The sequence below is a fragment of the Gallus gallus genome, chromosome Z (genome assembly GCF_016699485.2).
Source record: "Gallus gallus isolate bGalGal1 chromosome Z, bGalGal1.mat.broiler.GRCg7b, whole genome shotgun sequence".
Classification (NCBI taxonomy): Eukaryota; Metazoa; Chordata; class Aves; order Galliformes; family Phasianidae; genus Gallus; species Gallus gallus.
In genome coordinates, this window is record NC_052572.1 from 66573409 (window position 1) to 66585504 (window position 12096).

At 41.1% G+C, this 12096-nt stretch overlaps 1 protein-coding gene across 1 annotated transcript in view; it reads right to left on the minus strand.

The window, feature by feature from the left end:
• SNX30 (sorting nexin family member 30) overlaps positions 1 to 12096 on the minus strand; it is a 52596-nt gene that overhangs the window by 11000 nt on the left and 29500 nt on the right. The window contains exons 3-6 of the mRNA XM_424910.7: positions 11900 to 12010; positions 7398 to 7556; positions 4030 to 4225; positions 3287 to 3486 (exon numbers count right to left, since the gene is read on the minus strand). Coding sequence (XP_424910.2) covers positions 3287 to 3486; positions 4030 to 4225; positions 7398 to 7556; positions 11900 to 12010 — 666 coding nt within the window. The remainder of the gene's footprint in view (positions 1 to 3286; positions 3487 to 4029; positions 4226 to 7397; positions 7557 to 11899; positions 12011 to 12096) is intronic.

Sequence of the window (12096 nt, forward strand, 5' to 3'; positions counted from 1 at the left end):
CCTGAAAGCGATGAGAAAAATATTGCCTTCCCTTTTATTTGTCCCATATGTGAGAGAGTGTATTTACTCAGGCAGCCCTAGGCAATCTCTTCACTGCTGCCAATTTATGCATTACACTTCAGCAGCTTCTCAGAAGAGCACTGTACTAAGTAACCCCAGCTTTACCACTACCTATGCAACACTTGATCGTTAGGGTCCCAATGAGAAGAAAATACCAAAAAAGAAAAAAAACACCACACAAGAAGTCACACACCCCACTTCAGTTGTGTGAAGAACAAAAGCACTGGTCGCTGTACAGCAAACAAGACCAAGTCTGCTTCTAGTGACGTAGGTCCTTCTTCAACTTGTATTTAGTTGAAACATTTCACACTGACCTACATCTTCGAAAGAGCTTCAGAAGTTTGCCACCAGCCTCTTTTCTCAGGTTGTGATGCTATGCCACTTGCACTGCATGTACCTTCTTACTACAACTAGAACTCACAAAGGATCCTCATTTACTGCATGCCTTTGGAGAGACTGTTCACATGCTGCTTGCTTTAAAAATGCATTAGGAGTAGTGTCCAGGCACACAGCTGGGAATCACATCACCAGATAGGCCTTTCAGGCCACATTAAGCATACAGAGCTCATATATGATTTTAGCATCAGCACTGAATTATTAGAGCTGACTTTGTCCTCTGCACATACCTCCATGGAACATACTACAAAAAACATACTACCACACATCTGTGCCAGGATTCCAGACACTATCTGGCCATTTTTTGTGTGGCCAGTGTTTTAGTCAAGGTCCCTCCTAGCCTCCAACACACATTTTAAATTCAAGCCCACAATTCCAGCTTCTATCTACTTCTGCACATTTTCCAAACAACTACTTAGCAAAGATATGTGGCTCCCCTGTAATGAGCTCATGGGTATTTCAACCAGGCTTTCTGGGCTTTGCATCTGTAGGTGTATTTCTCAGGCTAGCCCCACCAGGTAAAAAACAGTGCTCCTTAAGAAGGTAAAAGAAGCACTCATTGCTAAAACAAATGAAGTGAACCTGGCAGTTCTTCCACTGAGAGGCATTCACCCAGCTCAAGACATCTCCACAAATCAGGTTACCAAGCTACACAGCTAGGGTGCAACTTGCAATGGAAAAAGCTGTCAAGGTTGCATGAATTTGTAGAACCCAAAGATTTACGTTCCGTCAAGTATCCCATCCAAAAGCTGTCCACACAGACATTTCACAGCAGGCTTCAAAGCAGACGATGAATAGCACTGCTCATGAAGAGGACAGTGCTTTCAAGGAAAAGCTTCTTTCACTCCACTAGAACGATCATTTTCAGTTACTTACTCAGTTTCATCAAGTTTGGCAACACAGTGCTGTAGCTGACTACCACGTCAATACTAAGAGATTTACATTGTAGAATAAGAAAACTGTGCTTAGCATGGCCTGACAGATTTCAATTTTGGTATCTGGGAGAGATGGAAACAAAGAGCAGTCTGCCTTACCTAATAACAGTTTTTATTCTCGATTTTCAGATGTGATAAAGGTAATGAAGTGACCAAGCTTGACACTAAGCAACGTAATCCTTACTGAACTTCTATTTCGCAAATACAGCTTCTAGATCCAATTACCTCTAAAGGACCAACACAATGAGCAATTTCAGCCACTTAGACAAAAACTGGCAGGAGAGTATCCTTTAGGGCACTTGAAAGTCAAGTCAACAGCACAGAAATTAAGCTACAAGGCAAGGGTTTCTTCAACTGAAGAGGTACTTCAGGCAGCTAAAGAACACTTACCACAGACAGCAGCATTAAAGACTTGCAGCAAAAAGACAAAAAAAAAAATATCGCAGCTAGACTGTTAGCTTGGAGAATGCATTCAGTATCTTTCTTATCACCTGACAGCAGCTAAGCCTAAAAATAAAGCTTTCCCACCTCTCTCTACATTTGTGCAAAACAGTGCCTAAAATCAGACCGATACTTCAGATGCCATTTTCAGCAGGCCATGGAATCTGTATCATGAAAAGACAGATGCTCTGGGCTAAGAGTTTTTTACTGCTAACTCCATGGCATGTTTTAAATACACATACACACACTCCCTCCTACAGAAAGAACCTGAACAACCCAGATTCTAGCCTGATCTCCAAGCATTCTGGTACTGCAACGGAAGTGCATCTAGATTACAGTGGATCAAACACGGGTATGAAAACAAACAGTAGCTAAAAATGAGTACAAAGCCTTGTGCAAGAATACTTTGCTTAAGCCACGCAAGACAGACTTGCAACCAGCCATTTGAAGCTAAAAAGAGAAATCCGCAAATAAGTATTTCCAGTTCTCAGTTTCAGTATAGGAAGACTGAGAGGGAGGACTAACCTGCTCAGACTAGGTTTCCAACAAGCTGTTACACATTTCTAAAGGAGGGTATATCATGCTCTCATAATGGCTGCTCCAAAAGAAAGTCCTCAAAGGAATTTATTTGTTAGTACCCTATAGAGAGTGTTAGTAATGCACACTGTTCCATGGGAGCATGGTGAGAAGCTCTAGCAGCCATAATTAGAGTCATCTGTTCCAGTAAACCTTCCACCATGCAGTAAGATTTACAATCACTACTCAATTCAAGAGAAAAAGTACCACAATGAAGTAGCTTTTAAAACTCACTACTTACACATACGTGCTTAAGATATCAGGTTTTTCAAGATATCAAGACAAATTGTCACAGAGCAACATCTTTAAGCAGTTATTTAGTAAGCAGAACATAAAAGCTGGACAGACACATCCTGCCTAATGTACAGAGATGAGACGGGAAGCCTTATTTGTCATTTGGACATCTGGATCTAAAAGGAGTCATACAATACTGCTGCACACAAGTAACAGAAGCTACACGTGACGTTCTCTGCAGTATCACACAACAAACCAGTGCCCAAGATTTTACCTGACTTTATAAAAATTCAAAGAAAAGATTCTAGACAGCTACAGGATGCCTCCTATAGAAAGCCAACTGCTACTACAATAAAGGAGCAGATTTTCAACATCATGTATGTTGAACATGATTTTCAACATCATGTATAAAACTCTATGTTAGGTGGCTGAATAGCAGAGCTGATACTGTTACCCATGCAAGTACTCATGCTACTAAACATTACTATTTTTTTACTTAATTACAAAAACATTATCCTAATTAAACCATTTACTTCTCTCTTTTCCCCACCACCAAGCATTCTCACCCTGAGAGAGAATTAACTCACTGACATCACTCCATGAATACAAAACAGCACTGTCTTCAGTCACTTGGCTCCCTTTACCTTCATTGACTCAGAATACAGTATATATTCCCTAAGCACCGGCAGGAAGTCATCTGTCATATCTTCACTAAGTTCTTCAAGAGCTGTGCAGCAGTTTCCAATGCATGCAGACACCCCTTCCAGAGGCTCTGACAGCTCAACCTCCAGCCCGCCCCAGGTTGAATAAATAGGTCCATATTCTCGTAATTCCACCAAGTATTCTGCAGAGTCAAAAGGGAAAAGAAAATGAAAAGAGAGAAAGAACTAGGCAAAAGTATCTTAATAATCAGAACTCCACAGCTGCATGGAGATGACTGGTCCACATTACACCAGCTTAGCTGACTTTTCCTGAAAACTTCTGTATACATAAATATTTACTTCTGTACAGTAGCCAGTCATATCTTCTATATGTAAAACTTATTTGTTTCATCAAGACAGATCCATTAAGGTTATCGTCTTCAGAATTCCACTTGTACTCTTCCAGCTAAAATCTACAAGTTTTCTTCTTCCCAAAAGTCCTCTGAGAAATAACGACCAGTAAGAAAATAGGTTAACGTAACAAGAGTAACTTTAAAAACATTCAGATTTGAGCTAAGACAAGATACTGTGTTAGTTTATTTTAAACGTGGAAGAGGCATTAGAATTTACTCTCTGTGTGGCTCATTACATGTTACAGTCATTGAGGTTATGTTAGTTATGCTATCAAGCACAAAAAGACTGAGATCCCAGCCAGAAGTATTGAAGTTGAACACTTTAGTCCTTACCCAACTGTTCCTTGATAATCCGTTGTGCTATCCTGTCAATGGTACCAAGTTTTAGAGAGAATGTGTCCAGATACTCTCCAATGGCTGCAAACTCCAGTGGACGACTTCTTAATTTGTAACCTCCTGTGACATATTTAACTGACTCCCCCATCTTTGACAGCAATGCCATTCCTTGCTTTTTGTATGCATTAAGATCCTGGCAGGTAAGAACAAACAATACTCATGTGTTGGAAGACCAATACAGCAGAAGATACTTCCCAGTCAAGATCATACATTGCAAAGGCAAAATATTACATGCAGCATGTAGCCTTGGACACAAAACCTTACCTCATACAAGTCAGGCAGCCTAGCACAGTCTCAAGACTACTTCTAGACAGACATATACTATCCAGGAGAATGGTATGAAGTATACTGTAAGTGAATAGTAAGTGTCCCCATCGCTGTGTGTGGCTGGACTTTCCTATTTTCCTGCACTGCAACCAGGGGCATAGTGACATGGGCATATCTATTTCTACCAAGACTTTTTGACAATCATTCATTGAACTTTAAATGGCAATGTTTTGCTAACATGGGGTCTGTGTAAGTGGACTCTGTGAGCAGACCTCAGTACAAGCCCCATGTCAGATCAAAGCTAGTCCCAGCTGCTCCAGAAAGGACCCACCATTGCCAGACCTGAGCCATGAGTGACACTGGGTGTGCTCTGGGACAGAAAATTTATGATAGGAAAAAAAGTGCTGCACAACAGCATCATGGAGAGAGAAGAGAGTAATGTGAGAGAAGCAACCCCACAGGCCCCAAGGTCAGTGCAGAAGGAGGACAGGAGGTGCTCCAGGCAAGGAGGAGCAGCTTCCTGCAGCTCAGGAGAGGCCCATGGTGGAACAGGCTGTCCCCTGCTGTGCAGTCATGGAGAAACCTCTGGTGCAGCAGTGGATGCTGCCTGGGGGAGGCAAAAGCACTCTGGGCAAGAACTGCAGCTCAATGAGAGCAGCCCAGAGTGGAGCAGGAGGCCTGTGGGAGCTGCTGCTACCCATGGGGACCTATGTGGAGCAGTGCCTGAAGGATGGGCCCTGTGGTATGGAGCAATATTGGAGCAGTGCTAAGGGAGCTGCAGCCTATGGGAAGCCCACACAGCATCCATTTGGGAAGGACTGCATCCATGGGAGGGATGCACATGCAGCAGGAAGTGACCATAGAGTGGTAGAGATGGTGCATTACAGACTGACTGCAGCTCCCATTCCCCTTTACTGCTCAGGCATAGAAGGTAGAAAAGGGTGGAAGGATGGGAAGGTGTTTTTAGTTTGCTTTTAGTTTTTACTGCTCTAATCTTTAAGCAGTAGATGATACATTACATTAATCTCACGTAGGTCGAGTCTGTTCTGCCTTCAGTAGTAATTGTTGAGTTATCTCCCTGCCTATTTCAACTCAAAATATTTTGTTCCCTCAGTTTTGTTGAGAAGGAAGAGTGAGAGCAGCACAGGGGAACTTAGCTGTCTACCACAAACTTTTAAGACACAGCCTATAATACTAGCACTATGCATATCCATTCGTTGACTCTGATAGGCTAATACACTGCTACAAATTGCCATGTCTATTTGTTTAGCAGCCTCCTCAATAGTCAGACAGGACGAAGATTGTTGAAGTACAAAGGATGAAGTACAGCCTGGGGAAACTAGCACAGCTAGTAGCTGTATACTGACAATCTTCAGAGGATTTCACCTTTACAGCACATCAGAAAATGTAGTTTTAAGTGGGTAAAGTCATCCACTGTGCATTTCACTCTTTCCAGCAGGGGACACTATTCAGCATAAAGACTTGCTGAAGAGCTGAAACAGTATGAGCAAGACAAATTTTCAGACAGAGCAGACCTACAGAGGCCAAGAATCAATACGTGGTAGCATAAAATCAGATTACAGCTTAAGTGTTCATGAAAAAAAGAATACAAAATTCCATATTCAAAACATGTACTACGCTATTCTTTTCAAGTACTTACATAAAACTAAATCTGATTAAGATAACCTAGCATTTAACAGCTACAATCATTTTGAATTATGTTTGCATTCAAAATGAAGTGGTTCTTCGACTCTTGCCCTCTGTTTGACGTGTTATGTGCATGTAGGCATGAGAAACAAGAAAAAGACTCTAATTCAAAATTATTCACTTGTTCTCTCAAACGTTCTACCATCTTACTAATCCAAACAGGAAATTCAAAGAAAGGTTTGTTTCCCTTTTCAGCGAGGAGGTGGTCTCACAACTTTCTGCAGTAACTAAATTCTTAAGTCCTAACAGAGTGAATTGATTTCTCATTGCTACGATAAATAATGTACTAGCACTAAAGACAGGCTGGAAAACATATGTTCTTTTCTCCCAGCATCCCTGGACGCTCCATACTGTCAAAGCAAAGGGTATTATATAGGGCTGAGGATAAAGGCTTTACCATTCATTTTACAAAGGTGAAACGATGGCAGAAGATAACTAAACAATTAAGCATTTTACATCATGCTTTGACAACTGAAAAGTAGAGCAAATCTATCATATGATTAATTATCAACAGCTAATTCTACTGCTAAAGCAAGCCTAGAAGTGCAATGTTCACCATGTGTGGAGGGGTGAAGAAAAAAATAAGAAGAAAATCTGAGATCGAGTTTCACATTACTATCAAGCAGAGCATCAAAATGAGCTCAAATTAAGATTTACATTTGAGTGAGGTAGTGTAATGTGACATTGGAGAAATATACTTTTACAGTTCTCCTCCCTTATCAGGTCAAACCTATGACTGCAGGCCACAGGTCTTATTTAAAATGCAGCTCAACAGACAGCCAAAGAAAATTACACGGCTCCTAGATGCTTTACACAAATGATGACCATGAAGTTATTGACCAATACAAGCAGGAATGGAGTCTTCACCCTTTGCTTTGGAGACAAAAAGTGCAAGTATAGAAAGCACAAACAAGGATGGAAAAAAAAATTGCAAGCTTTTGTGCAAGAGCTCTTTCTTCCTCTTTTACTTCTTTTCACCCCGAAAGAGGATTTTACATGGTCTACAGTTTTTTCTGTTCTGAATTTCTCTTGCGTCACAGGAGTATACTTCTGAATATATTTTTAAGGGCCTCTATACAAGGATCCAAAACAAGCAGGTCTGGAGAAGAGGATTTCTATCTGCAAACTGCTCTTTTTCTAGCAAAGCAAAGCACAGTTGTAACACAGGTGTAACATCAAAGGTACCCCAAACAACCCTGGTCTTTTAGGGCAAACTCTGCCCCGCACATACAGTTTTATTAATGACTCCTTACTTTTATTTTAAAAGAGACTGCAAAGGTGTCTGTTTTGCTGTCTGTACCTGTGATCGGGTTTGGAAGGTACTGGCTTACCTTGGCTGTGAGAAATACGTTGAAATGCTCATTGAAAGAAAGCACTGGATGATCAGTTATTCTCTTCAAGAATTTGTCTAATGCTTTCCTCCTGGTCTCCACAAACTCTTCAGAAAAGCGATCAACAACACCCTTCACCACAAATTTCTCAGGAAGCGGCTGAGAGAGACAAACAAAACACACAAGATTTAAGAGACCAAAAAAATAGTTGTATTTGGAAACATACTAAACAATCTAACTCCTCTCTCACCAGGAAGTGAAATTCTGTTAATAGGAACCATACATAAGAAGGGATGCAAGCCCTGCTCTGAATCATGCTTTAGTAGGTCTGGCCTAATCCTAGCAACTCAGCTGAAGACAGCAGTCTACTACTAATGTGTCTTAGTACTAAGCACACTAAGTACTTCCAGGACAGCCTAGAGCATTTTCCTCCAGCCATCATCCACGATGAAGCTCCAGCTCTAAATGGGATGCCAGCAAAGCAGCACACTATTCACCACAGTAAAATGCATGCATATAGATACACACATATGCTTGCATGCACACAGTGAGAACTGACATTCAAATAGCGTGGCTCATGGAAAACCTAAAAACTCTACCTCCTCCTTCCCCCTGTCCTATATTTAGAGCTCCCAGACAGGGCTTTTCTGTGGAATTCAGGAGTCTTGGAGCCTCTAGCCTTTGTGACAGAACTACATCAATCAAAGGAATACAAACAGGTTTGTCATGGCAAATGCTCAAGCAGACCAGGCCAGACATTTCCTGAAATACTTGCCATACTGCACACTTGGTCATCTATAATCCAGCATTCCTGAGCATGCCTACATAGGTGACAAAGGTCTACCAACATATCCACTCTTTCATCTTCTATTTCACCTCCATCAGTTCATCTCTGCAGTTCAACACAGCATGTAAGCTTAAGACAGCCCCAGGGACTACTAGCTCTGTTGTATTTAGCTTCTTTTTACACTTGGTCTCCAGACTTCAAAGCATCCCTTTGGACAGACTAGCTCTTTAGGCTTCAGCCTCAGCATCACCGTCCAATGTCAAACACAATTTTTGCTTTTGTTCATTCAAGGCAGCATAAACTGTCCCAAAAGGTCAATATCAGTTTAAAAATCACACTTTGCATTTTATTGTTTTGAAAGTTTGCCCAGACAGATAACTTGCTTACTCTTATGCTAGCAATGGTGGTCTTATCCAATAAATTCAGTTTCCCTCTATAAGGGCTCTTTGTCACCTCAAATCAGTGGCTAAAATAATTCAAAGAAAATAAAGCACACAAATACCTTTTATACAGTACTCTAGCTGATGTGGAACATATGCATGAAGGTTGCAGCTCCAAATACGTAATAAAAACAAACATAAAAACCAACTACCACCATGCCCCTATAACCAGATCGTGTAATTTAAGGCTTGTCTCATTGCCCTGAACATTCATATCAATCATCCTCGTTAAATCAGTGTAAGGTACAGTCTAATTGGATTTTTTTCAGACGAATAATGCTTATTGCAGTAGCCTTCAGGGAAGAAAAATTTATTCTCCCTTGCTTTGTACGCTTTAGCTCAAACTCTGAATTTTAGAAAAATCACTCCCCCAGCAAAACACACTGGAGAAAAAAGACAAGCTGGACACCTAGTTTTCAGAAGTCCCATTCAGACAAAGACACCCAAGATGGGACAGAATAACCACTGAAGTCTGAGCATTTGAGAGCCACAGAATCTTTGGTAGAATTTCTGCCACTTCACATGATTTTAGCTGGCCACATTCAGCCAGTTCGTTTATATACTGTTTCCTTCTGCAAGCAGTGTGGCTCTACATAAACACTGAGCCTTTAGGATCCACATTAAATTATACCCAACGGTGCTCTTGGTATATCAAATCACATACTTCAAACTAGATGAAAGTGTTTGTGATACAGCCCAGCCAGCAGGACATTTAGCCTTTGGCAAGACCCAGCAAACCAGAAACAGAAGAGCTGGACAGCTTTCTTGAAGATCTCTGCCCCACAGAGAGGCCTAATTTTCTCGTTTTAATACTGTTTATAATTCAAGTTGTTTCTTTTATGGCACTCATTCACGTCTCAGAAATTGATGTTCACGCTTCAGTGCAAGATAGCAGAGAAGCACTATTTAATTTCCCCTTCTAAAAGCCTAGATTTAAACCTCATCAAATAGACTCTGAAAGTACAGGGCTATGAATCTACTGTCACTAGTACTGTCACTACTACAAAGGAGAGTTAACAAGCAGAGACATAGTTGTAGGTACGTGATAAATTTAACAGCTAAGTTCTACTTTCAGTATAACTCCAACCTATTTCAGTAGATCAGTATGCCACAGAACTACTTGCAAATGAGAACAGCTGCCAAGAACAGAGTTTGGCCACCCTGTAGAGGCCAGTAACAGGAGAAACACAGCATGAGACGAGAAATTACAGTAAGCACTTCTCTTGAGCCACAGCTCTAGTTCTTAATTTCATAGACCTTCAGAGGTCCATCTGAAATAGTCAGTACACACAGCTAGCAAGCAATATCTTCACTGTGTGTTAATTATCTCCCTTCACTAAGAGACCGTGTTTCCTTGTGTGGCTCATAGTGCTCATAGGCAGCAGAGTTCACTGCAATCAGAAATGGTTCAAAGTGACCCAGCACCACCACCCAAAGACAAGATCTTTGGACATATTAGGCTTACCTTTATAGAAATAGATCTCAGGGGGTTTATTTGTTCATTTGTTTTAAACAGTTGCTTGAAGTAACAGTTGAGAGAAAGTTTCAGGTCATAGTAACCAAAGAGAAAAAAGAACCCATATTGAGTCTTACTTGGGCTGCTGAGTGTTAGCTATTAAGACTCCCTGTGTACCAGGAAGACATCAACCTTTACAGAAAGATTTTAGTCCTTACCAAGGTAAAGAAAACAATGCCCTTTCTGCTTTTTGTCTGACAGAAGGCCTCCAGGGACTGCATCACCTCAGTTCATAAATACAGACAGTCCTAGTTTGGTTAAGAAACATCCTTTCAGAATAGACTAAAGTCACAGTACACTTGCAATTGCCATTAGCCTCCACTCTCCATCTACTTGTAAGTAATGAATACATAAAGTATTTGACAGTCTCCCCATCAGACCATCGTATGGAGGAGATTAAGAAGCAAGTCCATGGCTGTTACCACAGCGAATTTGCACAGAGTAAGACCAAGGAGGCAGTGCGACCTGCTTCCACAGGTTTTAGAAGAGGCACACTTAAGAGACTGCCTTGCTCTGCAGCAGGTTTTGTGTTCAATATTAGAGCAACTTGTGCTATTTGTACCAAAACATCCAGTCCAGTATGCATCAATTTCTCTGTCACAGCAAAGCAGTTTGATTCCCTTAGTATAAATTACCTTCTGCTGCTAGAGTATCAGCTGATTGCCATTGCTGCCTTGAGGCAGCACTGGCAGCCCTCAATTAGAAATTCACAGAACCTTAACCTGGGCATTTTCAGCTATTCAGAGAACAGGAATGGACAAAGGACTGGGAAGCTGATATTAACCCTCCCTACCCTGGACAAGCTCACTCCTTCCTCTCTTCTCCCCAGCCCTTTACTAAATGCTTTTTGCTGCCAGGCATTGGTGTAATGCAATTCTGTGAGGTACTTATCTTCGAAAGACAGAACTATTATTCCAGTTGGAGGCATAAAAAAAAAAATAAAAAACTTAAATAGCTCCTGGAACAGCTTAACTGAATACTTCTAACAGTCTAGTCCTTGCTGAGGGAGAGAGAGCAAAGACAAACCTGCTCTCATATCAGATGGGCAAGTAAAGGTATGTTAAGAGCGCTGTTATTTCCTGACAGTTGACTTACTACAGACCTTCCTGGATTTCCTTGTTCAGAAGAGTTGATGGCATGATCTCAGTCTTCCTCCTTTTTCCACATTTTGTACAAAATGAAATACAGACTGCTTGAGATCAGTATCAGTGTACTCATATGAAATGGTGATCAGACTGCCTGTAAGCTTCAGAAACAGAAATGGTGCAGTAGTTTAGCTAATCCTCTGTCTACTGAACATATGAAATAGCTGCCACGCCATCAGTTAAGATCTTTAAGTCTGGGCTCTTAAATGCTAAAACAAGTGGTCTTGAAACATCCTTTAAAAGCAGCTCAAAAGGTAAACCTGAAAGTTGACACTAGGATTTGGAGAACCTGTGTAGCTTTTCCAAGGCCTTATACTCAAAAATTTAGATGTACTAATTGTGCAAGCAAGTTGAGCACATTCTACTTACGCCTGGACAAGTGTTGTCATCAGCCTATTTCCTACAGGAGGCTGCCAAAGCTCACCTCTCAGGTGCTGCACTTAAGAAAGAAGTATAACCTTCACAGTCAGTCAAAAATCAGCAGTGCCTCCCACTCTTCTAGCAGAATGCTAAAATATAGCTTTAAATGCTATATTTAAAGCTAAAGGAGCGTTACACCCTTTAAAGACAAATATACAACTATCCTTAGCAGCAGACTCTTGCTTACTACCTACGGGAATGAGATGTGTTGGCTGAGACTCTTCCAGCTTGTTTCTCAACCAGTCAAAGTCTTGGTACCGCCGGCGAACAGAATACTCTGGCAAATCAAATTCAGCTCGGGTAGTCTGGAAAACAAGATCGGGATAAGTTTAGTGTACACAAAAACCCCTCAACCTCAAAATTTAGCAGCAATGCAACACAGCCATCACTG